The 26,808-nt window shown below is 50.8% G+C and overlaps 1 protein-coding gene across 1 annotated transcript; it reads left to right on the plus strand.

Moving 5' to 3' along the window:
- The first annotated feature begins 251 nt into the window (after positions 1 to 251).
- Positions 252 to 22,705, plus strand: TRAP1 (TNF receptor associated protein 1). The gene is made up of 18 exons (XM_084296243.1): positions 252 to 392; positions 2,166 to 2,333; positions 3,738 to 3,820; positions 4,216 to 4,356; positions 11,588 to 11,659; positions 12,377 to 12,537; positions 13,671 to 13,780; positions 13,969 to 14,042; positions 16,585 to 16,740; positions 17,072 to 17,192; positions 17,318 to 17,387; positions 18,554 to 18,701; positions 19,230 to 19,415; positions 19,778 to 19,916; positions 20,392 to 20,477; positions 20,912 to 21,057; positions 21,465 to 21,537; positions 21,823 to 22,705. The coding sequence occupies exons 1-18, from the start codon at positions 281 to 283 to the stop codon at positions 21,922 to 21,924; spliced, it is 2,148 nt and encodes a 715-aa protein (XP_084152369.1). The 5' UTR covers positions 252 to 280; the 3' UTR covers positions 21,925 to 22,705.
- The last annotated feature ends 4,103 nt before the right edge of the window (positions 22,706 to 26,808 follow it).

A 26,808-nucleotide genomic window follows, 5' to 3' on the forward strand; every position in this document is an offset into this window, starting at 1 on the left:
CGAGGGTCACCCCCGGTGCTCCCCCCGGGCCCCTTTAGGGCAGGCGCTGCGGGGCTGAGCACGAAGAGGCCTCCACCGGGAGCCGCAGCAGGTACCGGGAGGGGGGGGGGGGGGGCGGCCCCGTTGTCCCCGCGCCTGGAGCTGCGGCCGGGGGGGGGCGCGGGGATCCCGGGAGTGGGGGGGGAATTCGGGGGGAGGAATTCGGGGGGATTCCCCTCCGGGATGACGTCACGCCCGCCGCATGACGCCATCGCCGCGCGCCGCACCGGGAGCTGGCGGCATGGCGGCGGCGGCGGCGGCGCGGAGGGGGAGGCGCCTCGGGGCCCTGCTGCGAGCCGGGACCGGCATCGGGAACGGAACCGGGCTCGGGGCCGGGCCGCGGGGGGCCGCAGGTGAGCGGGGCCCCGCCGGGAGCAGCCCCCGGGGCCGGGCGGGGGGCTCGGGGGTGCCGCTTCCCCCGCTCGTCCCGGGAGGTTTCCTCGGTAGCCGCGGTGAGGGGGGGGGGTCGCGGGTTTGTGGCCGGGGCTGCCCGGAGGCTATCGCCTGCTGGCCCGGCACGGGGCGAAAACGGTTTGGAAATGGGGCCGGGGCTCCGCCTGGCACGGGACGGGCTGTTAGGTAGGGGGGGTGAGGCCAAACGTGGCACGGATCGAAAAATGCCTGCTAAATGATTGATTTGTTGTGCTGCAGAGGTAGGGAGGCAAAAAATGAATAGACAAAAAAATGTGAATGGCTGGGGGTCCTGCAGGCAGCCGGCACTTCTGGGGCCCTGCTGCCCGTAGTCGTAGCTCTTGCCACGAGGGAGAGCCCAGGCTGGAGCAGCAGAGCCCGCTGTTGGGGCAGGAGCTGTTAGTGCCTGCCATGGTGGGTGGGCAGGGGCTGTAGTTACTTGTGGACAGAGCCCGAGACCTCCCGGACGAGCTGGAGGATGCGAGGTAGGGCCAGAAGGGCCAGGTGCCAGAGTTGCACAGGGCTGTGATGAGGCTGGGGCAGGCAGAGGAGAGCTGTGCCCCAGGGCTGCGTGCGGCCAAACCAAACCAGCGGTGTCCAAAACGCTCACGGTTGCGCTGTGAGGACTCACCACGCAAATGGCTCCCAGTTCTGTCTGTTGTTGGTGTTGTTTTGTTGTTTTTTTGTACCCCTTCGTCTAAAGCAGTGACACCCTGAAGTCACGCCTTTGGCAGCCCTAGGGTGCGGAGCTTGCCTCCTTCCCCTGCCTACGAGCACAAAATGAGTCGTAAGGAAAGCCTGGGCTTGTCACTGCCTCCAGCCACGTTTGTTGCTTATCCATTTTCTCCCCTCCTGGTCACCTGTCCCCCACAACAGCCCAGTTCGGCTGCATTCCCTGTGAGGTCGGGGAAGGCCACCCCAGCCCTGTCCCCAGGACCGGTGGGTCTGTGCCCCCCAGGCTGTCCCTGGGGCCCAGGCTGTGTGAGCTGCCCCTGAGACACAGCACCGAGCAACTGGCTTTGGGACGAGCTCTGTAGCGCTGTAAATTGTCTTCTGGTGTGCAGGTTTGGCTTTAGTTTCATCTCCCCACAGAGAGAAGGCTTAGTTCACCTGGGCACCGTGAGGTGAGGGCTGGAAGGAGGGCGAAAGGGAATCCCAGCCCTTAACAGGGCTTGTGCCATCCCCTGGCTCCCTCGTTTTCCACGTGCTGCTTATCCCAGAGCTGGCTTGGCTGGAGGATGTCGTCCCTGTGCTGTGACAGGCAGGTATTTACTGCCACAGAGGAGCTGCTCACAGGGGCCTAGCAGGGCTGGCTGGAGCTGTTCGGAGGTAGGGGAGTGAGCTCGTGAAGTTGCTGCTGGTGGGATGAAAGCGAGCAGAAGGATGTTGGTGCCGAGGGGTGTGCCTGATGGTGAGTGTTAGTGTAGCATTCAGAGAAGGTAACACCAGTGGAAGCAGCAGAATGCCTCTTCCTCACCAGTTAATTCACTGTGAAAGTCACACATTGCCATATTCTGGCTAGACTTCGAATTCAGAGGGGACAGGCTGGGGCAGCAGCTTCCCAGAGGGGAATGGCAAGTGTCACGAGGGACCTTCGGTCTTGCTTGGCCAGTGTCATTCCCCACGGGACTACTGAAACGGGGCCTTTAAAGAGGGCTCCTGTTGCTGCTGATCCTTGTGTCTTTTACTGAAACTTCCTGAATTGTATCTTCTAGCAAGAGGCCCAGCATGCCTCCCAAGGGAAATAGCCCGTTGTTGGAGCCTCCGACACAGCGTTCCTGCCACCTGCGTTTTTGCTGGCCGGACATACAGCACGCAGACAGCGGAGAGCAAGGAAGAGGAGCCCCTGCACACCATCATCAGCAACACAGAGAACGTCAAAGGTGGGCACGGACACTGCTGTCTCGTGGGAGCACTCTCGAGCTGCAGACAGAGCCAGGACAATGACAAAGCCTTGGCTGGGTGTAGCTGTGCCCTGACCGTGAGGGTGAGCCCTCTGGGGTGAGGTGTGGGTTGTGGTCGTCCCATCCTAGCCAGCAGATCACAGGCTGAATCTGCGTTGCACCATCACCCACCCCAAACTGGAGCGTGCAAATTAGAATGGCCTTTAGTAAGAAATGAGGCCATCAAGACTGCGGGAACAAGTTGCATCTGTGAGCTTAGCCAGGCAGTTGACTGTCATGCATATGTGTAGAGGCTTCACAGGCACTAGAGTTTGCCTGAAAAGAGGCTTTTTGTCCCCAAAACAGCTTCTGCCCAGGACATTGCTGTGGACCGTGAAGCTCTAATGAGAATCCTGTTGTCAGCGCTTTGATTAGAATGAATTGCCTTGCACATCTCCAGAGAGAGGTGCTTTAAAGCAAAACTGCATGAGTTATTTGAGCACAGAAATAGCATCCTAACTCTGTGCTCTTGTGGCTTTCCTGGCAGGTATTGCTGTGACTGCCAGGCTGTGAAGCTCCCAGTAGGGTTGATGCGCTGCTCCTGCTGCTGTCCATGCCCCAGCTGAGCCTCTGTCCCCAGGGAACGTAGGTGCTTACCAGCCAGGCCTGGCGGGTGTGTGACCTGTGGCTCTCCCTTTATTGCTTTAGGGTTCTCTAAAGCCTCTAGCAGGAGAAATGCTGTTTTTAAAAAGCCAAGGATGGTCTCTCGGCTGAAGTATTGTGGCGTTTTAGTCTTTCTGAGGAAAATTCTCTTCCAGGGCACAGCCACCCACTTGCATAAATAGGTGTAAATGTATACCCCTGCCAGCTCCACAGAGACGTTTGAGTCTGGCTTTTTCTGTGTAAGGCTCAGAGCGTTGTTTGGCCTGAGAGAAACCAGCTGGCTGCAGAGCTCCTAGGGCTGGGCACGTGCAGGTGGATTCAAGGAAGGGTACAGAAGGCAGGCTGAATGCTATGGGGGCACTTCACAGGGTGCCTGGGGATCACACGGGGCCACATGTGAGGAGCGAGGGGAATCTTCTTTCCCTCCTGGCTACCTGACCACAGTCTGGACATGGTGACCAACGTGCAGGCACTGCAGTCTGTGCCTGTCTTGAGGTTTGTATGCAAGGAGTGGAGGTGCAGAGGCCAAGCATCTGCTTGGCAAAGCGTGCTGCAGCATAGAGGTGTGTAAATGGCACTCTTGTTGTCATCTCTTTGGAGGCCACAGCTGCCTGTGTGCTGTCTCACTTCACACTCTCACTCCTGGGAAGCTGAAGTACATGGTAAGAATGCAGATTTGCCAGATTTCCCATTATGACCCCGGTGAAGTACCTTAAATAAGTGTTTCTGGTTTGATTCCAGGTGCGGCCTCCAAGCATGAGTTTCAGGCTGAAACGAAGAAACTGCTGGACATCGTTGCCCGTTCCTTGTACTCAGAAAAGGAGGTAGGGCATCTGCCACCTGCCCCAGCGCTGGCAGAACGTGTGTGAGCCAAGTCCTGTCTCTGTCAAGGGTTATATTCACAGCCATTGAGCTGGAAGAATACCTGCTCTGTTTCACAGTAAATCCTGTGCTATTCATATCCCACCCTTTCTTGAATGGTCTTTTCTAAGCCACCTTGAAAATGTGAAAAGTATGGCCAGGGTTCCTCTGTGGGCTTCAGAGGCTCTGTGCTTTGTTAGTGAGTTCAGACAAACCATTCTCCTGGCAGATAATGGGGAAAGGCAGTTCTTGTAGCACGCTGGGATTTAGTTTGTGGGTTGACAATGAGCTCCTGGGCTCTGAGAGCCCCGTGCAGTGTAGAAGGCCAGGCTGCAGTGTCAGGTTGTCTCTTCCCCAGGTATTTATCCGGGAGCTGATCTCCAACAGCAGCGATGCGCTGGAGAAACTGCGTCACCGGCTGATGGCAGAAGGGAAAGCCTTGCCAGAGATGGAGATCCACCTGCAGACGGACGGTGGAAAGGGAACCATCACTATCCAGGTACCTCCCTTTAGCAACAGGAGAATGTTCCTCCCTGCTGCTCTTACCACTGGCCTCGCTCCTGTGAAGGAGCGGTGGGAGCTGAGCGGCAGTGCAGCCCCTTGGATTCCCAAACCTGCCTGAAGACTTGTTCTGTACTCAGCTGGGCTCTGGGTCGTGAAGCTGATACATCAGGATTTGATGGGAAACTACCAATTCATCTGTCCCAAACTTCCCTAACAGGAAAATTTGTTGCTCCTCCGTCTCCTTTTAGGAGCTACCAGAAGCATTTCTCCCAGTATCCTTTCAGTGCGCCTCCTAGGTTGTGTGTATATTTCTCAGTGGTGGAGAAGTTGGGAGTCTTTTTTCATCCTGACCTTTGTGTAGGAATTCTCTTCCCTCCTCAGGTCTGTGTTGCCTGGGAGCCAGCAGACCTCTCTCACCTGGGTTGCTGGGAGATACTGGGCTGGTGGTCAGAGCTTCCCACTGCTGATCATCTCCACATCCTCCTGCTCTAGAGCAGGCCAAGCCCAGCTGAAGCTCTGCCCTAAAGCACAGGAGGGACTGTGGGTTGTGGCAGCACCATGGCACCTGCCTGTCCTCCTTTCTGCAGTCCTGGCTCCCTTCTAGTTCACTACTGGTGACAAAATGCTTAGCAGGAATGGGGTAATCTGTAAGCATGATCACCTGTGGGCCTCAGCGTGGTGAGGGCAGGTGGAGCTGGTGCTGCTGTCTGTACTTTGATTGCTTTTGTTGGTGACCATTGTCCAGGATGGAAGGCTGAGGCTCAGTCGTGGTGCTTTCATGGCAAATATATTAATGCAGAGGTGGCAAACGGGAAACTTTCCTTGTGGACCAACATCATCTATGAGAGCGTAACTTCATCCTGTTCTTGGGAGATCTGAGAATGAAGCAGACGGCAGCGGGCATGAGGGATGACTAGAGCAGTTCCCGGAGGGATGTGGCACAGGCAAAGCACACGGTCTGCTATTTTTCACGTGGACAAAAGCACTTGATGTTAGAGGCTGCTCAGTTATTTTACACTTGTTTCTCTGCAGAACAAGTGGCTGCAGTTGCCATGGGGAAGTTGGCGATCATTAGTGGGCAACATGATTACCAGCCCAAAGATCCTCGGATTGTAATGCAGAGGCTTTGCTTTTCCTATCACACCTGACTGTTGCATTTTTCTGACTGCTGTGTAACACTGACTCCTTAATGAGCTCTCGCTTAGCCCCGAGCAGGGTATCACCCCTGCCTTGCTCTTTCTTTCCCTTTTCCCGCAGCCTCTGACCCCATCCACCTTGTCCTTCTTGTCCTTGGCTGTGGAAGCGGTGGCACTTTGGCTAAGAGACCTGTTTGCCCACCTTGCAGATAGCGTGTGTTTGACGTCACACCCAACTGGAGCTCTTAGGGATTTATCTTTTTATAACCCCCTATCTGGTTGCCTGTGCGTCTCTAATGCGACTAAATGAGCGAGCCTCTAACTGCAGCAGTGCCGTGCTCTGAGAAGGGAGAGAGAGCAGCGCTGCTCCAATCTCTTTTAATAGGTTTGCCTTCTCAACAGTGCCTAAAGCTCCTTACCTCCAGTGAAAGGTTTATTTATAACCTCTTGAAGAAATGTACCGAATTTAAGGATTACTTTGAGCAAGCCTCAGAACATCTCCCTACCTTTCAGGACTGCAGAGGTGCAAAAAAAACCTTGCCCGCAGTGATTGAGGCAGAGATGGACGTGTTTTAGTCAACGTTTTGGGTTTTGTCCCCACTAGGACCCACTGGAACAGAATCAGCAGGTCCCTCATGTGTCATCTCTGGCAGTGGTCACCCTGTTTCTTTCCCAGAAAGGTCCTGTTCTCACACTGACCCCTAAGTCCTTGTTCTCAGATCTTTAGGCTGCTCTCTGCCTCTGGGTCCACTGAATCTTGCTTCCTCTCCTGTTCCAAACCACGCAGCAGCTCTTTGTGCCTCACCATCTGAGAAGTGGCAGGGCTGTGGTGTGTGGTGGCCTCTGACAGGCGCGTCCCCAGGGGAGGGATGATCCTGTTCCCATGAAGGACCACGTTCATCTCTGTGAGGTGCCGGCGGCTCTGCTTGCTTCTCTGCTGGGAGAACTGAGTCCTCGTTCAGGGGCTGCTACCTAAGCATTGCCAACGTTGTGCCTGCTCAGAGGGGAACGCTGTGTGTGAGTGTTGGATTTTGCTGCCCAGCCCACCAGGTTACACCACCTTCGTGCCTTCACCAAAGCCCCATTGTTTCAGCAAACGCCGTGGTTTCCTCCACCCCTCTGAAAACTGCCTTGCTCTGTGTCTGGGGCAGCTCCTTCTGGTAGCAGCTGCAGCCTGCAGGGTCAGATCTGTTAAGAAAATCCTCTTGAAAACGTGAGGGGTGTGTTTTCCTTGAGGAAAGATCAGAATTTCTGTCTGCTGAGGCTGTACAGATGTGTGTCTGAGGTGGGAGCAGACCCCAAAGCCCCATGACCACAGAGCTTGGTGTCAGCACCCATACGTGGTGATGGCACCGGGTTCTGGGGTGGCCGCACGCCTGCCCTAGTGCTCCACCTGCTGATTGATAACCCTGTGCTCACGTGAACCGAGGGGCTGGAGGGTTTAGGAGAAATTGTCTGAAGCACACACAGAGCTGCTGGACAAGGGAGCATGCCTCCTCTTTTAACAGGGGTAGCGGTGTAATTGTTGCCAGAGTTTGGGCTGCTCAGCGCCCTGTGCTGGGCTATCTTCTCACCTTTGCAATCACCCAAAAGCAGTGTTTGCAAAGCCTTGAAATAACAAGTTTGCTGTGTCTGGGAGGAGATCAAATGCCTGCAAACAGTACTCACCCCACCATGCAACAGCTCCCTGGATCAGTGAGCAGATCTCTCCTGGCTTCTGAGCTATAAACGGTCTGCAGCAAGGACTGAGGTGTCCTGAGGCTCTGATAAGGACCTGAGGTGTCTTCTGGACTTCAGCAGGTCAGTGCAGGTGCACCCACATCTCCAACGGAGTGTGGTGCAGTTAGAGAGCTGGTCCTGCTCCGTGCTGGGTCTCCTCCTGGCAGCCACCCTGTGCCACCATGCTGCATCCTGAAGGCATGCAGCATTGCAGCATCCTTCTGCTGCTTGGGCTTGAGGGTGCTGGCATGGACAGAAACGTGGGGTGCAGCTCTCTGTGCATGGGGAAGCCTCGGGTGGAGTGAAGCTTACAGAAATGTGCCTCTGATCGCAGGGGTGGGTTGAGCTTCCAGTCGTTGCATCATCTTTAACAAGTAAGCCGGGGAGTCAGACATAGAAATGCATCTCAAATAATCTGTGGCCTAGAGAAAGAAGCGCAGAATCTTTTGTTTTCTTTCTCTTCATGCCAGAATAAGAGCACATCATGTTTAAAAATGGGAAATTCACAGTGGATAAAAGGAAGTAATTTCTTGAACAGCAGGCGTTGAGACCTGGATGGGTGGAGGCTGCGCCTGTGGCGATGCCCAGCATTGTTGCGGATAATGTGATAATGTGAATAGATGGTACTGGAAAGGAAAGAAAGAATCAGGCTCTGCCTTTATTCTGTGTATTAGGCAAGCTTACCTTCTATTGGAACGCATGAATTTTAGCGTGCTGTTTCCTCCCCTCATTGCTGCTGCAGATGCGTTCGTTATGGGTTCTAAATCAGAATGCTGCTCTGGTGTGGCCCTTGTCCTGGTCGTGTGGGTTTTCAGTCTCCTTAAGCAAGGCATTTAATAATGGGGGGGACAGTTGTTAATCTGACATTTGGGGATTGTATTATCTTGGTAGTTGGCGAAAGCAGCATGTCCTTATTTTATAAGGTAGTCGATGTTCCCCCGATGCCCCATAGAGATTTTGCAGTGCAATGTTATCTTTGTTTTGCCACAAAGCAAAAGGAAAGGCACGGTAGCTCTAACATGTATCTAGCTGCAAGCATTCTTTCAGATGCAGCTGTGGCAAAGGCAGCAGACTGTTTAGTTAAGGGATTGTTTTGGGTAACAAGGCTCTGCAATACCTTAAATTGGACTCAGGTAATGAGCAAAGATAATGATGCTTTACCTAGGTTCCTGTTTACCAGCTAAACTAAGCAATTTGTTACCTTAAACTAGATTTGTTGCTGTAACTGTGTGCTGTTTGTTTCTAATTTACTAAAAAGTCTGATGAGAATGCAAGATTGATTTGATGAGATGGGTAGTGGGGCCGAAGGTGTTCATTTACGTCTTTCGAGGACGACAGAAGTCCTCAGGGCTGTTGAGCAAGCAGAAGGTGTGTGGTGGTGGGAGCCCCGAGCTGCGTGCCAGGCAGTCACCCAGCCGTAGCTGCACAGGGTGGGCTCTGCACGCCTCCAGCACCCGCACCAGGAGGGTTGGAGCAAAGTGCAGAGAAAGAACAAAGGTCCAGTGCGGTCCAATAACACATTTCGTATCAAGGAGGTCTCCATGTAAAAAGAAAAGAGTGCTGAAAACAAATGTGCAGCTGCTGTTGTTTTCAGGGGAAGCGTTGCTCTGTTCAGATGTGTGGTTCAGCAGGGGACCGCAGTGCTCCTGCCTCCGGTCTGCACGGCTCAGGGGCTGGCTGTTAACTGGGCACCCTGAGAAGTCCCAGAAGGGAAATTCGGCCAGGTGAGTAGATCATAACTCAGCAGAGCAACAGAAGGGCTTCTGTAATCAGCCTCCAGCTAACGAAGCGTCAGTGCCCTGGATCTGTCACGCTTTACAGCAGTTGGTTTCTCTGCGAAGCTGTGGAGTGGCGTTGCGTGCTTTGAACTATGAACATATCCCTCACTTCTCCTCGTTTGTGGAGGACCCATGTCCTGTTGGCTTCGTGCTTTCACAAAAAGCTCTGCTGTGGCTGCCCTCAGCTAGCAGAAACTTTCCTGTAGGATGAAGAGAGGGCTCGAAGCTCTCTGCAGGGGAAGTCGCAGCGCTGGTGGTGAAGCAACAGCAGTCCTTGCAGCTAGGCTGGCTGATCACCCATAGGAAGTGCTCCTAAATCACTGTGGGACCACAGGGTGCTTCCTGCCCAAGGCACCCGTGTGCAGGAGCAGTTGGAGTCTTGGTGGCGTTCCCATCTGAATCCACCCAGGTTTTTCCTGCCTGGCGGTGCCTGCTGAGGCAGGGCCTGGGGTCGGCCACCTCGGGGCACGCTTTCTGCTTCCCCTGCCGGTGGCCGGGCGGTGTTTGCAGCCGGGCTCTCTTTGTTCGCTGCAATTCACCCTCATCGACCTGGTCTCTAGGAACTGTCCTTAAGCATTTTGCAGTACGTTTGGCAGGGAGCTCTGAATTCAATAGCCAAATATATTCACAGGGTAGGGATATTTTTTTTAACATGCTGGAATTTGGGAATGACACGCTGTGCTATAAATAGGCATGGATCAGAGGAGTTAAGAGTTCTGTGCAGGGTCTGGCACGTAGGAAACCTGAACCAGATGCTGAAAACATCTAACATCTTTTTTTTTTTTTTTTTTTTTTTTTTCTGGCCTTTCCTTCCCTGGGGGAAGGGACCATGTCAGATTCCTGAGATTTTGCCATGCTCTGTTTGTTTCTCCTGGCTTTTCATCTCCCACTGTTGAGATTTTTACCTGCCATCTTCCCACTTAGCCAGGATGCCCGTGACTGGCCTTACCGTATTTAATCACGTGGAAGGTGTTGCTGTGCTGTGCCTTGTGGGGATGCAGAAAAATATCTTGTCCACATGGCACTTCACTCAGCAACCTCACAAGTTGACCACAGTTTGATCATTTGGTGGAGTTAAATACTAGACCAAAAGATAGGTACAGGTATTTTTAATGCCATCTTATTTTCTAGTAAATGAGCCCACCGAGTGCCCCACATGGGTGGTAGAAGCGTGCTGTGCCAGAAATCTCCGTGGCATCCCACCTCCGAGCCACCTAGCAGCAGTTGGTTCTGCTCAAGCTCGTTTTGCTGACTCCAGCCAGCCGAATTGCCACCAGCAGCACTCGGAGCGTGTCAGCGCGCTCTGGGACACGCAGGGAGCTGTCAGCTCTGACAGCTGCACGCACAGGTACGTGAGCAGAGCCGAGTCCTTCCCCTGAGCAAGGATCACCTTTCACATGCATCATTTTCACGCTGCCGCCGCCTCACCGAGTGGCTCAGAGAACCTGTCAGGGTGGCTTCTCGGGATGTTTCTGGCAGGTAGAGAAGAAACTGCTGGATTTTGGGAGGAGGAATGGCTCCTTCCTTTCAGAAGTCGCATTGCAGAGGCCGCTAGCTTGTACTTGGCTTCTTTGGAAGGTGCACATGGAGCAAGTCTGAACGCTGGCTGTGAGTGGGAAAGGTTTTTGTTGGGGTCCTGTGTGAGGATGCGGCCGTTCCTAGCTGGGTTTTGCTGTCCATGCTGCCTTGGGATTGTGCAAATGTGTTGTGACAACGACTGAAGTTGCAGCCTAGTCTGAGCTGTGCCGCAGCCTTTTCTGGATGGGGCTGCAGGGTTTGCTGCCTGAGGGGCACGCGCTAGCAGCAGGGAGTTTTTCTGCATGCAGGAGTGTGAATCCTTATATAAACGGGGGACAAGATGAAGCCGTGCCTTCAAAGCCTGGGCTGGGCGCTGTGCTTGCAGCTGGGGTTAGGTTGTTCCTGGGGGCACTGCAGTGCCCAGCTCTCAGGCTTGTGGCTCTGGACACCGACAGCTTCATGCTCAAGTTCTGCGGAGCACAATGCGAGGGGGAGAGGGGATGGGAAAGAACAGGCAGGAGAAGGAGACCAGCGAAAGCAGAGCATGGAGCCAAGGGTCTGCATTACCTGAGATTTAAGGGATTTGCTACTCTGACTCCTGGGGTGAGGGCATCAGTTCCCTACCTGCAGGCTGGAAATGAGCTGCTGCTCTTGCTCCTCGCTCCCCTCTGTGCTTGCTGAGGAGCAGAGGCTGCCTTGTGCACACACAGGGAGGCTGTGACCTGGCTCGAGATCTCCTCCCAGCACTGTCATACTGTCGTGTGAGCGGTGCAGATGCCAGCCAGTCTTGGCACATTTCTGTTTTCTCTCCATCTAACGCTTGAATTTCTAAACTTCTTAATGGCTTATAGGCACAAGACCGCTGTGACTGCCCCTTAGAGCCGTGTCCCTTCTGTGCCTGCTGCCCTGCCTCTGTGCAGGTGCAGTCCCAGCTGGAAGCCTGCTGCTCTTGCATTTACTGCTCGGTGGCTGGGTGAGAGCCCTGGGCAGAGGTAGGAGCTGCTTGGGTGCTGGTTGCTACAGCAGTTCTCTACTGCTATTTCAGCTGCTATTGCTGTTTGTTTTTTTTTTTCAGGACACAGGTATTGGGATGACCCAGGAGGAGCTTGTTTCTAACCTTGGTACCATTGCTCGATCGGGCTCAAAGGTAACTTGTGGCATTACCCCTTCCTCCCCTTCGGGAAGCCTTCTCCAGTTACAGTCTGTCCTGTTCTCCCAGTAACTTCTCGTTGTCTCTTCCCTTGGCCCCCAGCCCAGCTGTGAAATACACCCCTCTTGGAAGGTGAAACCTTCCTATGGAGTCTTCTGCCTCTTAATGGTCTCTGCTGTGTGCCAGGGAGGCCTGTGGTGCCGAAGCAGCACTAATGGCCCCCGTGTGTAATGCTGCTGCACCTGCCTGCCCTCGCTCCCAAAAGTCAGTGCCTTCCTCCCCAGGCCATCGTTATGGAGGGGCACATGCTCATTTGGCATTCACACTGCGTCTGGGAGGGCAGCAGCTGTGTCCTCGTGCTGGCAAACTGTCATATTTACCTTTTTTTCTCCCAAGTCACTACTCTGAGGTTGCTTGCTCCTTATTGACCGAGCCCTTGTTCTCCTTTACTGCTCCTTGCAGCGAGTGTTGCCCTGGGTGATGCTCCCCTTTTCCACAGGCATGTTCTTTGCAGGAGAAACCCATGTCCTCAGGGAGAAACCCTGTCCTCAGTCACCCTCCTGAGTGCTGACAGAGGTGTGGGATGTGGGTGCTGAGCAGCCAGGCCCATGGTGCCTGGTGTAGGGCTGCATCAGTGCACACAGGACAGGTCACAGCCCCACAGCAGTCCCAGAGTTTGTGCACTGGTTTATGTCTCCTCCTTTTTTCCCCCAGGCATTTCTAGATGCTCTGCAGAGCCAAGCGGAAGCCAGCAGTAAAATCATCGGCCAGTTTGGAGTGGGTTTCTACTCGGCCTTCATGGTTGCTGATAAAGTGGAGGTGTTCTCACAGTCTGCAGAGCCGGGGAGCCCGGGCTACCACTGGTCCTCAGACGGGTAAGGCTGCAGAAAGGGGTGGAAATGTGCAGGGGCTGCATCCAGATCAGGCACAAACTGAAAGCTGAGCAGAGCAAGACAGGGCTTGTGTGGTCTTTCATGACTGGGCTTACTGGTTTAGATCCTGCTCAGATTATACACAGCAAGAAAGCGTGGCCAAATGTGCCAGGGTGAACAACCGCAGACGAACTTGCTTTGTCAGAGCAGGCATGTTGTGGACAAAGACAGTACCTGCCTCTCCTGTTCCTTCCCTGCTGGCAGGCATTTCTCTTAGCAGCACTCCAGATTAGAGAGAGAAATTTACTGTCTTTGGTCTAGTTCCCTGGCTTTTTGCTCGAGGGCACCCCTGGTAGGCAGGGCTGGTGCAGTGCTGTGGCTCTGTAGGCACGTGTCTTCTGTGGGCTGGGTCTGTGCGCTCAGCCTTTGCTTCTTGCTTCCAAGCTGCAAACACCTGTGATGGCAGAGCTGTGCTGTGCTGGACCCAGTTGAAATTGGAGCTCCTGGGGGTGAGAAGCTCTGCATCCCATTAAAATCCCATAGAACGGAAGTATTTCTATGATTCTCGTTACCAAGTTATTTAAATTCTTGAAAAAAAAACAACTTGTAACTGAGACATCAGCCTGTCTTGGGATGCCAAGCTGCTGTGCACTGCAGCCTGTACTGCTGAACGCTTTGAAGGCTGGCCTGTCTCTCTGCTACGTCAGTGCTCTCAGTGGCACTCACTCAGCAGCAGAATAGGAGCGGTCACCCAGAACAGGCTGCCTTCACCAGGGCACAGCTGCGTTGCACTGCAGCCAGGTACTGCTGCCCAGTGGAGGTGGGAACGTGGGCCCACGAGTCCGAATTGTCAAATGTAGGGGAGAGGCTGAATGTTGGGAAAGTTTGTTTGAAGTTTTCCTGCAGAGGCTGCTGGTGTCTGTAGAGAGAGGGGTCTGGGGTATCGTAGGAAGACAGACGTGTTATCTGGGAGCCTTCTCGAAGGCACAGAGAGCATTCAAACATTTGAGATTTTTTTGCCTTTTCCTCTTGGTGCTGAGGTGTTGTGCGTGCTGTCAGTTTAATTACATATTTTCATGTCTTGTCACGGCTGTATGTGAGGCACAAGCTGACTTGGCTTCTGTTTCTAATCCTAGCTCAGGAATGTTCGAGATTGCGGAAGCTTCTGGTGTCAGAACTGGGACTAAGATTATTATACACCTCAAAGAAGACTGCAAGGAATTTGCCAATGAAGACCGTGTCAAGGGTGAGCAGAGGAGGGAAATGCTGCTACCCACTGAGGGGATGCACGGAGTCTGTTGGTTCCCCACGAGTGGGAGGTGAATGTACAGTGTCCGTGCTCTCCTGCGGCACCCGTTACATGCTGTTATTGAAGAAATTCTTACTCTGTTGTTTTCACAAACATGACTCTTTGATGTCCTCTTTCCATTCCAGAGGTGGTGACAAAATACAGCAACTTCATCAGCTTCCCGCTGTACCTCAACGGGAGACGAATTAACACGTTGCAGGTAAGCAGGAGGGCCACAGGCAGGTTGCTGGTGGAGATGAACCATTGTAATCTTCCACCGGAGACAGGAGCACAATAAAGCTGCTGCTGCTGTCTCTGGCAGTCACGGAAGGATTGTCCAGGATATCACAGACCCTTTAGTGACAAGTTAATTAAAACAAGAGGAGGTAATCTGGCATAAATCATGTCTGGTACTGCCTATTGGCGTTTGTTGGAGGGAATGCCTGCAGGTTGACAAAGCAGTTTTTATTTACAGATATCTTCTGGATTCTTCCCTAATCAGAATGATTGTCTCAGTGCTTTTAATGCTACTTCTAACTGTTTAAGCCAGGTGACATGTTAGTGGTGTAGGGTTTGCTCACATCAGTAGTGTGCTGACACCTCTTGCTGCAGTTCTTCTTGCCCTTTGCTGTGGGATAGCCAATGCCAGTGGGCATCTGGGTTTTGTTGCGTCTCAGCTCGCTGTCTGATTTTTTTTAACTGCTTTATAATTAATTTTTTTAATTTAATTGCATTTTTTTAAACACTGATGTTTTCTGACCACTTAAAATGATACAGCCAGATCCACCTTAGTCAGAAGTTCTGGCCCAGTTGCAGGAAATCTCCTAGGTGAAAGTAGTTATCTTTAAAATAAAAATCTATGAATTGTTTTTCCTCCAGCATCTCATTTTCTGGTTGGTTAAATCTTCCTCACTTAAGAGAGTAGGTACAGAGTGTCTGTGTGTGTGTGTGTGTGTGTTTGCTTTTTCCTGGGAAGTGGCACCGAATGTGCAAGCTTTCAAGGATGTACTTAAATATTTTATCATGTTAATTTACCTAATGTTCTGCAATTGGTGTTATTAGTGACTGTTATTTATTTGGATTCCTACAATAATAGCGTTTCTGCTCCAAAGGCTTTCTAGCTGTTTCCCTTAAATCTATTTCTAGTTTTTTAATTTAGACAGCTGTTTGGTCTTCCTACCTCACAATCAATAGAAAACACTCCCTAGAGAAGAGCAGTACTAGAGCAAGGGGTGAAATGTGCTTAATGGAGTCGTGTACTTTTATCTTTATATCAGAAAGTGTTTTCTCCATTGGGATATGGCAACAGCTTTATTCTCACTATGTTCCCGTTTCAAGCCTCTTCTTTATCTGGGATCTTTTTTTCCATTTTTCCACACATCAACATCAGTTCACTGTAAACAGAGCTGTAGTTAGATCCCTACTGTGGGTTTTACTAGATAAGATCTTGAATGCTTGCCATGTAGCTGACAGCATAGAATTAGAGGCTTTTCCATCCTGCCTGTGATAGCTGTAGCTACAAGTAAGACTCTGGGAAAGCAGGACTTTACCTACCAACAGCTGCTATGAAGCACCTTAGTACCCACTTGAGTCCCTAATCCTACCTGTGATCCTGCAAACCCTCCAGGACACTTGTGTGTGCTGGAAATGTAAGGAAGCTGCTTGTGTAACAATGCTCTGAGGCAAAAGCAGCTTTAAGGAATACAGAAGCACAGCAGGGTTGCCAGAGCCCTGAATCCCTTGGACTGGTAGGTGAGGGTGGGCTGGATGTCTGCACTGCTCAGGGTGATCGATCACACCTGTCACTCCATGTACTTAAATGTTTTAGTACATAAATATTACTTAAGTACTTAAATATTTAAGTACTTAAGGGCTTGAGTGGCAAAGAGTTGTGCTAAGTGCAGTAGTCTTCATCCAGATGGAAACAAGGGTTCGTTAATTGGTCCCAGTGTTTGTTAACTAGGCAGAACCTCCCTAATCTTTGCTAGATGCTAATCTCGTGTTGAGGTACTGAGAATGTAAATGTGGTGTGGGCACTGGGCTAAGTGCTCCAGAGAATGCTGGGCACCTGTGGGGTTCAGAGCAGCAGCAGGTGGAAAGCATGGCCACAGGGAAAGACATGGTCTGGAGCTCGTGACTCTAACTCACGTGTTGATGTGTGAAACTGTGTTGCCGAGGCACAGCTGGCCAATTGGTTCATGAAACAACTCCTGAAATGCTCCAAAATACATCAGCAGAAAACAGGTAACAGAGGACCTGCTTCACAGGCAGTCAGCAGACCTTGCAGTGGGACGGGACTCCCATCGTGGGGACAGGTGGGTTGGAATAGGCCCACTTAAACTTTCACTTTTCTTTTGCTTCTTGGTCTGAGCCCTGAGATGCTTGACCAGGACTGCCAGTCAGCTGAGCTGTGGTAATTGTCTGGGATGCTCTTGGCCAGTGACACGTGTCAAGTAACAGAGGTTAGCCAAACCCCTTTTGTTTTGGGCTGAACAAATCTGCCTTAGATGTGCTGCAGGACAAGAGTACCTGCATGGAAGGTGACCAGAGGTCACCTGAGTGGCAGTAATTTGTTAGTGTGTGAATATTACTACACCCCACTGCCCTCCTGCTGTGCAGAGGAGAGTGTGTCTGTTTGAAAGACGGCGTTTCCTCGCTCAGGCACCCTGGAGGGAAAAATACAACTCTGGAAGAGCAGCTTTGTGCTGTGAGGCCATAGGTGATGAGGGCTGATGGGGACTCATCTCTCTGCTCCTCCGCAGGCACTCTGGATGCTGGACCCCAAGGACATCGGTGAGTGGCAGCATGAGGAGTTCTACCGCTTCATAGCTCAGGCTTACGACAAGCCCCGCTATGTCCTGCACTACAAGACCGACGCTCCCCTCAACATCCGCAGCATCTTCTATGTGCCTGAGCAAGTACGTGCAGTGGGACATCTGCCCAGTTCCTCTGAGGAGGAGAGAAAGGGACTGCTCCTTAGGCAGAATTGCGAGGAGGAGCATCCAGCATGGCATCTCTGCAGTGGGTTGGGTGCTACAGGATAATGGTGGGGGTACTGGGCCATGAGAGGGGTTGGAGGAGGCTCAGGTAGGTCCCTAGGGAAGGCAGCCAAGATTTCAGCTTCTGCTGGACTCAGTGTGACTGCAGTATGAGCTGGGCAGCTGGTGCTGCTGAGCAGATTGCTGTGTGCAGCTGATGGTCGGGCACCCTGCGCAGTGCTGGTGTTACCTTTGTCTCTTGTTCCTGCAGAAACCATCCATGTTCGACATCAGCAGGGAACTGGGTTCCAGCGTCGCCCTCTACAGCCGCAAAATTCTCATCCAAACCAAGGCTGCCGACATCCTGCCTAAATGGCTGCGCTTCCTCAGAGGTGTGTGCTGGGAGCAGGAGCAGTGGGCTGTGGAACGTGGCTACCAAGGGGGCTAGGGGAGGGGCTGCTTCCTGAGCCTGGCTCCTGTGTCTGCCTCGCTGGTCAAGGGTCGCTCTGTGTTCCAGGTGTTGTGGACAGCGAGGATATACCTCTGAACCTCAGCAGGGAGCTTCTGCAAGAAAGTGCCCTTATCAGGTAAGAGGCTGAGGCTCGTGTGGCTTCTTGCTGGTTGAGGAGGGGGCATTGTGGGGTAGTCAGAGGGGTGTGGATGTAAGCAAGCTGCAGCGTTCCCATGCTTGAGAATTTCTTTGGTCTGTAAAGTGAACATGGAGTGTAAAGTTTCGCAGCCATGCTGGTCACATCTCAAGATGTGTAACCAGTGTGCCGTCATACAATCTGCTGTTTCCTCCTTGGCCATGTGCAATTTGTGCCCTAGGCTGCCTTTTGGTACCTCTGGTCAATAGCAGTAAGAGTGGATTTGCTATTTAAAATTTATTTATTATCTGATCTCCACCACCAGGTGGTTTGGAAAACAAAACCAAACAGGCAGTGCTAGGAAGCTGGTCCCTACCTTAGAGTCACCGTGTAGGCCTTGAAACAGCATCTTGTAACTGTTGTCTCCAGACTTCCTTCAAAGCTCTGCCATGCTCTCACAGATACTTGTCAAATGCTGAGTGCCAGCCAACAGGGTTTTCATTTGGTTCCGAAGCCTAGGGAAGCTGACCACCAACAGGCCAGTTTCCTCAAAAAAATAAAATAAAATAAAATAAAATAAAATGCCCCTGGATCTTAATTTTTGTGCTTCAGGCCCACCTCTCAAACATCTGCCACTGGAACTTGATACACAAGGATAAGAGCAGGCTCTTAATGCATTTTGGTTCTGCTGTTACCTTGTTAGGTTTAATGGCTAACTTGCATCCAGCGGCTGATAAAATGCTTTGAGCTCCACTGTAGTCATCAGAATAACCCTGCCACTTCACTGGATTTTGAGGCCGTCAGAAAGGAGTCCTCCCAGTGTAACCCTTTTAGAGCTGCTTCCTCCCTGTGTTTAGGGGTAGCTGTGGGAGTGCGATGAGTGTCCTGTGCACAGTTGGTTAGGTACTGCAGTGTCACTGAAGTTATTGAAGATTTGAGCTTCAGCCTTGTGTTTGTACAGCAGCCCTGGCTATCTCTCCAGCTCTTGACTTCTCTTGACTGAGGTACAAAGAACAAATGCAGAGCCTTGGGGAAAAGGAGACAGTGGCCCTAGAGTTTCTTCTTTTTCCTCTTGTTTCCAAACACGTCACTGAAACACTGCATGGGGAGTTGTTCACTTGTCTTGGTCTAGCAGCTGTCTTTAAAAAGGCTTGTTCTTGCTGCAGGAAACTCCGAGATGTTTTGCAGAAGAGATTGATAAAGTTCTTCATTGACCAGAGCAAGAAGGACCCTGAGAAATATGCCAAATTCTTTGAGGACTATGGAGTATTCATGAGAGAGGGGATTGTCACGATAGCAGAGCAGGATGTTAAGGTACCAGCAGTCCTGATACACTGCAGCTGATGGGAAAGAGCATGGGAAAGAGTCCTGCTATGACCTGGGATGAGGGGCACTGCTGCTTCTCTGGATCTTACATACCTCTAACTCTTGTTCTGGGTCTAATGACCTACAGATGCTCTAGTGCACCTTGCCCTAACTGATGTTTTCTGACTGGGTGCTGTTCCCCACTCTAGTTCAGGACACTGCAGAGTCTGTACCCACACTTGTTGTCAGCCCTCACTGATAGAATGTGAACTACAGCAGGTGATAAAGTAGGGCTTTATCCCTGCTGTTGTCTTCAGGCTGGATTCCCACTTCCAGGAGAGCTTGGCCTACATCCCGTCTAGGTCATTCCATAATATCTGGAGCAGGAAAGGTGGGACCCGGAATCCTCTGAGCCCTTTTGCAGAAGTACAAACTGCAAACAAGCCTGCCCATTGCAAATAGAGGTCCTGGAACTGGGAGTGATCAGGTAGAGCTGTAGTGGCCTGCCTCCAGCTCATGAGAGCACGTTTCTTTCAGGAGGACATTGCGAAGCTGCTGCGTTACGAATCATCTGCCTTGCCTGCAGGCCAGCTGACCAGCCTGACCGAGTACGCCTCCCGCATGAAGGCAGGGAGCAGAAACATCTACTACCTGTGTGCACCCAACCGGCACCTGGCCGAGCACTCCCCGTACTTCGAGGCCATGAAGAAGAAGGACATGGAGGTAGGTGAGCAGTGTGCTGTGCTCAGGACACTGCACCAGAGCCCAGGGCTCAGCTAGATCTTGGAGTTGAGCAGAGCAGTGTAGCACCCTGTGCAGGCAGGTTAGTGCTTGTGCAGATATCTAGATGTTTCTGCTGGTTCTGACATCTGTTAAGTGCCTTTGCTGAACCCTGGAGCAGGAGCCTAGGAGTTGCTGTGCAGTGCTGTTAACAGCGTTGTTGTAGGAGTCCTCTGCAGGCAGGTGGCCCTTTCAGGACTGGAGTCAGTGCTGGTTCCCAGCTTCACTTGCTGGGGAAGAACTTGTCCAGCTGCAGCCCTGCCATCCGTGGTAACAACGTGTTATTGTCTGCTTTTTTGGCACAGGTCCTGTTCTGCTATGAGCAATTTGATGAGCTGACACTCTTGCACCTTCGGGAGTTTGACAAGAAGAAGCTGATCTCGGTGGAGACGGACATTGTTGTTGATCACTATAAGGAAGAGAATTTTGAGGAGAGTCGCCCAGGTATCGTGAGGTCCCCCTGGCCCTTCCTGCTGCATGCAGTCCTGCTGCCCTGGGTGTGCCTCTTCCAGCACTCTTGCAGTTCCTGAGTCTGTGAGCAAGAGCGCTCCTTTCCATCCTGCAGTTCTCACGGGTGGAGGCAGCTTGTACTTCTTGCAGATCCCTTTCGTCGCACATGCTGCTGTAGATCAAAGTTTAAGACATTTGCTAATTTAAGCAGATGGTATGTCATACACAGAGCTTTAAAAACAGACCCACACCTGGTGCCCTGACAGAGGGAGGCAGGCATTGGCAGGGAAAGAGCCTGCCCTCTGCGGGTATGTCGTGGTCTGGGATGAGGGGATGCACGGAGGGTGTGCTGAGTGGTGCTGCATTCCCATTTTCACAATATAGCAAGTAAATGAAAGTGTGAAATGTACTGAAATCAGGAGTAAAGCTCACTGTCCACTGATCAGATGTGCCCTTTTTCTTCTGCTAGCTGCAGAACGTCTGACAGAGAGAGAGGCTGGGGATTTGATGGCCTGGATGAGAAATGTCTTAGGCTCTCGAGTCACTGACGTTAAGGTAGGTGTTCTCTGCCTGGGTGACTGAGTACAGAAGATCCACGGAGATCATAGCCTAGGAAGTGAAGGCACTGGTTGACTGGAGGTCTCCTGCCACAGACTTTACTTTGGACTGTATGAGAAAAATCATTTTCTGTGCATCCTGTCTGTAAATGGTGTGAATGCTGGTATTTGTCATTTGGGTGGTCACTGTGGCAATGGGAAGAACCACTTAATGCGTAATGAGCAAAGCCCATTTTACCAGGCCCTACTTTAGGTTATGTAGGGCCGGTCGGGACCCCAGCTCTCCTGCCTGCTTAGGCAGCTCCTCTGGGGTGGGGACAAGTTGTGCAGAGGCTCAGTGTGGATCTGTGCTGAGGAGACTGAGTCCTTTAACCTCACCCACCTCTGAATTGTGTGTTTCCATCTCAGCACTGATTGCTGTTTTTGCCCCAGGTGACTACACGGCTGGACACCCACCCTGCCATGATCACTGTGCTCGAGATGGGGGCTGCCCGACACTTCCTTCGCATGCAGCAGCTGGCCAAGACCCAAGAGGAGCGTGCCCAGCTTCTGCAGCCCACCCTAGAGATCAACACAGGGTAAGGGGTGGCAATACCAGTGCTAAGCACTGCATTCCTGCTGGGGTGGAAGCAGAGAGAAGGCAACTTAAAGCCCCTAGGTTAGCAGAACTCTCCCCATTAAGTGCAGCGTGCGCTACAGTGCCTTGATCTGTGTGGCTGCATGGTGTGGTGGACATGAGCCACCCACCCACACTGTGTCCAGCCCTCTGAGGATTGTGGGGGTTATAGGGTTGGGATGGGAGAGAAGAGAGAGCCCCTGGAACAGGAGCAAGAAAGGTGGAGCTGTCTTGGCCTTTAGTTAGAACATTTTCTGTCCCGCTTTGGCTTAGATGCTTATTCTAGGAGAGAAAAAACAAACAAACAAACAAAACACTCATATGTCCAAAAAAGCTAAATCTTAGTATGGATCTTTCTTACTCTTATAGGCATGCTCTGATTAAGAAGCTTAATGAGCTGAAGGACAGTCAGCCTGATCTGGCCCAGATGTTACTTGATCAGGTGAGAGCCAGGCCTGCAAAGGCACCACCATCCTCCCCAGAGCCAGCTTGCAGACTGTGTGTGGCAGGGAGCAGGGTGGAGCCCTTTTAGCAGGCTGGATTCATTCTTCTGTGTTTCCCATTCTGTGTATTTCTGCTGCTTGTGGCCAATGTGTTTTCCTACCAGGCTGCCTAGAAGACATGCTTGTTGTCAGCATGCAACTCCTGGAGTGTGACATTCATTTCCTCCCCAGCTCTCATTCACCTCGCTCCTGCTGCTTATTTAATGTGTTCTTCTCTTTCTCAGATTTATGAGAATGCCATGATAGCAGCAGGACTGAACGAAGATCCCAGACCAATGGTGAGCCGGCTGAACGAACTCCTCACAAAAATCCTGGAGAAAAACTGAGCCCTGGAAAACTGAAGGATGAACTCTGTGCTGATATCTCTTTCCTCAAGTGCGGTTGCTCTGTCAGCTATTGCAGCATCTGCTTGCAGGCACTGTTCAGTGAGGGGCTCACCTGGCAGGTGGCTAGGGAGAATGCAGGGGACTTCCAACCATCACTGCCTGGGCAGGAGCCAGTTGTAGTTACTACATCATGTCATCATCCTGTTCAAAGTGCAGTGTTCTTAGTGAGAGCAAAATCCAGAGATTGCTGCTAAAACGATATGCTTAAATTTCTGACACAAGCCTAGAGAACCTTGCTTCACACTGTTTCTAGATATGTCCTTTCCCAAAACAGCAAGAGTCCCAGTTAGGTCTGTGGAGTCCCAGTTAGCTCTCTGAGTATATCCCCATCCACTGAAGAACGATTTCTTGTGCACCATTGTGCTCTGAACAAGCCCTGGCAAAATCCATTAATTTGTGAAGAAACTTTGACTTCTGACCAGGCAGGAGAACTTAGGTGGCGTGGAGATAGATTGCTGCCATTAGCAGACAGATCCTGTTGGTGGAACGTGTCAGTACATTCCCATGGAAGAAAAGATCACTGAGCTGCTGAATAATCAAGTTCATCCTTGTCTCGCTTTAGAGAAAAAGAAGCAACTGGGAAACAGTATTGCAGTGTGTGGAGCACAGCTTTCCAGTGTACGGCCTTCTGGAAAGTCTCCAGGGTTCTTGTCTCTTCTCTGGGATAAATTGCATGTCTTGCTGACCTTTATGATGAATAAATTCCTCTTTTCCAAATCGCTCCACTCTTCTCTTTTCCTCTTACTTTGTTGGTCTTTGTGCCTTCCAGAAGGTGATTTCGTGTTTCTTCTCTTGTCAGATGAGGCTTTGTTCTTCAGAGCACTGGGTACTGGACAGTGGTGGGTAGAGAGGGCTGTGAAAACAGTAGGTTGTAGCAGAGCGTGGAAGGAAAACAGGAGAATCTCCACCCTTGAATTCTGTTAGAAAATACCACTTGAGATTTCCCTCTGTGCATCAGGTTTACACCATGTAAATTGGTTTACAAGAATTCTTTTCTCAGCTGGTGCCATGAGGCAGCTGTGACATTTGTTTACCTTATCCTTAAATTGCCAGATTAAGATTCTGAAACTGGATTTGGTTAAATGTTGGGAGGCTGTGCTGGACAGGATAACCTCCAGCTCTTTCCCTGAACACCATGAGCTCAGTAAGCAAAAGGAAGCCTGGCTGTGCAAAGAGGAATGAAAAGGGTCTGCTGCATGAGGTGTCATTTTAGGTGTTTTATTAATGTTGCCTGAAATAATTCTTCTGCATCTGAATAAAAATGGAATTAATGTGACAGTTTAAGGGGCATTGAGAACAAGGAGCCACCTTCTACATCCCTGGAAGCTGTCTTGCTCAGCTAGAGGCTGTGGGTCGTGCCTCTGTTCCTGGTAAGACCTAGATGGCATCTTGCCTTTTGATTTGCTGGAGTTCCTTGATCATGCAATAAATACCCTGAAATTGTCCAGACTGGAAGCCAGCAGCAAAGGTGGCACAGGTAAACACACAAGGCTTTGCTTATGGAAGTAGACAACACAGGTGAAGTTCAGCTGTGTGCTTTGTAGACTAGACAATATTCTTCTCTTCTAAGCAGATTTAAGATCCTTTGCCATCAAAATCGGTGTAAATACACAGGAAAAAATACTGGGTATTGTACAAAGCTCTGATGCAATGTAGGGCACATGAAAGGAGCGATATGGTGTGGCTCCATAGCTAGACCTTTGCAGTGCAGCATGTTTCATGAACAGTGAAGAATGAAAACCTGTGGTTCTCTCGGGCTAACGTACTGCAGGTGAGTGCATCAGCCTGCAGGATGGTCACCTGGTGCTCACTGATACGATGGCTAAAAATAGTGTCTGTTGATAGAGCACCTGAGCTGAATGTTAGCTTACAAAATCTGATGCAGTCAGAAGCAGAGGATGCTTACTCCAAGATGGTCGTGAAGCATCTGAGATGTCTTTAACCTCTCCAGTCCTGGGAGTCCTCTGGGAATCACAGCAGCCCTTGAGGTGCTAATTTTTTGCCATGACAGATTTATGACTAAAAGATCAAACAATATTTCTGTTACTGGAGTGTAAACTAATCCTTTGTGACTGTGCCCATCGAACATGCTGAAAGGTGGTGGTAGTCCTGGGGCTCTGTATGCAGGAAGGAGCGGTAGCAGCAGGATGGGGAGGGTGCGTTGACCCAAATCTTACATACCTGATCATGCTGCTTTTTCTGGTGCTTTGTCTAAGTTTCACATTTCTATGCACCAGAAGCCTCTGTAGGTTCTCACCTCTTAGTCTCGGCTTTCCCTTTTACTCAAGATCTGCAGAGATTGCTGCTGTATGAAGTTTTTATACACAGCCAACAATGATCCTAGTGGAGAAGGGAGATGTAGAGGCATCGTGTTGATGAACACAAACTGACGTGCTGACAGGAATGCAGGCAGGTTGCTCGAGAGCTGGTCTGTAGATGACTGGCTCTGAAAGAGCCTTTGCACGGAACACAGCAGAGGCTTTTTGGTAAAAGAGCAGTGTAAAGGACGAGTTGTTTCAAACACGACAGGTAAGGTTTTTCTCTTTCTACACAATGTCAAAACATGCTGTGCAAGTAGAGAAGGCCTGTATGGATCCTGCACCAGAACTTCAGTGCTGTTTGTGGTGGCTGAGTTGTGCTTTTCCAGCTGCCACCTTCTCCACTTAGGTCTGAAGTTATCCTCAAAGCACTGTATTGCTAACCAGTTTCCATCCAGCCTTTGCTCTTCCTGAAGTGAGAGCAGAGATCCCTAATTTTTCCAGCATGTTGAGGCAAAACATGAGTTCCAGGAGTGTGCAGCACGTTAGAATTGTGTTCGAAAGCCATCAGCACAGGCTGGTTGTCCCATGCTTCTGCATTTGCTCCCCCAGACCTCCCCATGGGATGGAATTTGGGATCTCCAAACTGGAACAACCTCATGCAGCTTACTTGAGTTCCTGGCTGTAAACAGTGCTGAACCCCGCTACGTACAGAAAACTTTGTTCTTTGATTTCTCCTGGGCCTTTGGACAGGCAGCAGTTTAACATTGTTTTGTTCAGAAGTGGCTTTGAGTGTGGATTGGGTCCTTCTTGCATTTTTTTTCTACAAGTTAAGCTTTATGTGCTGACAGACTTCTGGTGACAAACAGCGTGGCCTCCTCTGCTGCTCTGCCCAGTCTCTTCAGCTGAGTCAAACCTCTATCCTCCAGGGCAGAAGATGGAAAATATTTATAGACGGCGAAATCCAGTTTGAAAGGACATTCCCGAGACCTCGTGCTTTTAAACTTGGACAGGATCCCTCTCACGTCTGGCTCAGGACCTTGAAACTGGACCGGCCCATAAAGTAGTTCACTGGGCCAGATTGAGAAGAGTTTGCTTTCGTCCAGACTTCCTGCTGAGACTATCGAGAGTGTCTTGGGCAGGCTCCAGGTCTATGATTTATGGACAAACCACAAGCCAGGAATTTGCAATCTAAGCTCCTTGAGCAGCAACTGTTTAAAACATTATGGGAAGAAATGGCCACTGTTTCCAAAAGAAGAAAACTTGGGAGCCATTAATAATGTTTAGCACTTCTGTAGTGTCTTACAATTATCAGTTAATCCTCCCGCTTTCCTTGTACAATAAGGATATTTCTGAATTACTTCACAAATAAGATCTGCATAGTCTGAACAAATTTCCCCAAGAAACACAGTCAATCTGAATTAGGCATTAATTAGGGATTAGGTACCTGCTGGGTTTGGATGAGACACCATAAACGTAGCGGGAGCCTTCAGAGCACCCTGCCCAACACCCTGTTCATTTGAAAACTCTTCCCAGGGCAGTTGTGGGTCTGCCCAAACCTTATCTGGTGAGATCATCCGCTTTCTCAGTAGAACCCAGGTTCAAAAATTCCTGGGATTTCAGAGAAAACCTGGGAGCTTGGCTGCTTACTGGAATTACCCTTCTTTCCAGATTGTTGTCTCCTCTATTGCTCAGAAAGAAGAGGACAGTGTGCTAAAATGACCCTGCTGATCCATCTTGCTGTCATTCTACACTCAGAACAACTCACCTAACTGGAGCAGGCTGAACACAGTTCTTCCTTTCCTCTCCTCAGCAGGAAATTTTTATTCCAGACAAAGTCATCTGTTCTCCCCTTGCTCTCAGAACCATTTTGTTTCTCCTTTACCCTCCCCATTTCCACTTAACCTCCATCTTCTGTAGAGCACTCTTTGACCTATACTGTGGGTGCAGCACAGTCCAAGCTATAAGGGGTGTTCTTCTGCCATTAATTTTCTGCTGTCATTTTCCCATTCTCGTCCACGACCAAAGGATGTTCCTCGGTGCTGTCTCCTGCTGTCAGAGCTGGAGCACCTTCTCGCAGGAAATTTTTCTCAAGTCACAAGCTCATTCACACACACTGCTCCTGGAAGCAGTCTGGACTGTGAACAGGTGGGAATGGGTAAGGGGAAAATAAATGCCATCGGTCCTGGTCCAAATTGAATGGTTGGCAGCAGTGCAGGGACCACAGGCTTCTGTAAGTACTTAAAACTTGTAAGGACTCACGACTGTCACGTTGCCATTAATCTATTTACATAGAGCAGGAAGGGTGAAAAATTGGTGAAAGAAGCAGTTTCCCTCCTCTTTTTAAATCTATATGGCAAAAGCTATCATAATGAATTGCCCATTAAACATATCCGTGCAACTTTACTCCAAATGTCAGGACGTTATTTGCAAGGGATTTGGGGTCAGGTAATAGCAGTTAACGAGGAAGGAGGCCATGAAGCCAAACAAAACTTGGTTCTTCCCCTTTTGCAGCCCAAGTAAATGAGGGGTAATTGGGGATAAAGCCTACTCCAAAAGTAAATCA

Source organism: Netta rufina (genome assembly GCF_964035555.1).
Source record: "Netta rufina genome assembly, chromosome: 15".
NCBI classification, from domain to species: domain Eukaryota; kingdom Metazoa; phylum Chordata; class Aves; order Anseriformes; family Anatidae; genus Netta; species Netta rufina.

Excerpts from the sequence above, each read along its gene's own strand:
- TRAP1 (XM_084296243.1), top strand. The coding sequence starts at position 281 with ATGGCGGCGGCGGCGGCGGCGCGGAGGGGGAGGCGCCTCGGGGCCCTG. Across the intron at positions 2,334-3,737 it reads CAACACAGAGAACGTCAAAG|GTGCGGCCTCCAAGCATGAG; the intron begins GTGGGCACGGAC and ends GTTTGATTCCAG. Across the intron at positions 21,058-21,464 it reads ACCCTAGAGATCAACACAGG|GCATGCTCTGATTAAGAAGC; the intron begins GTAAGGGGTGGC and ends TTACTCTTATAG.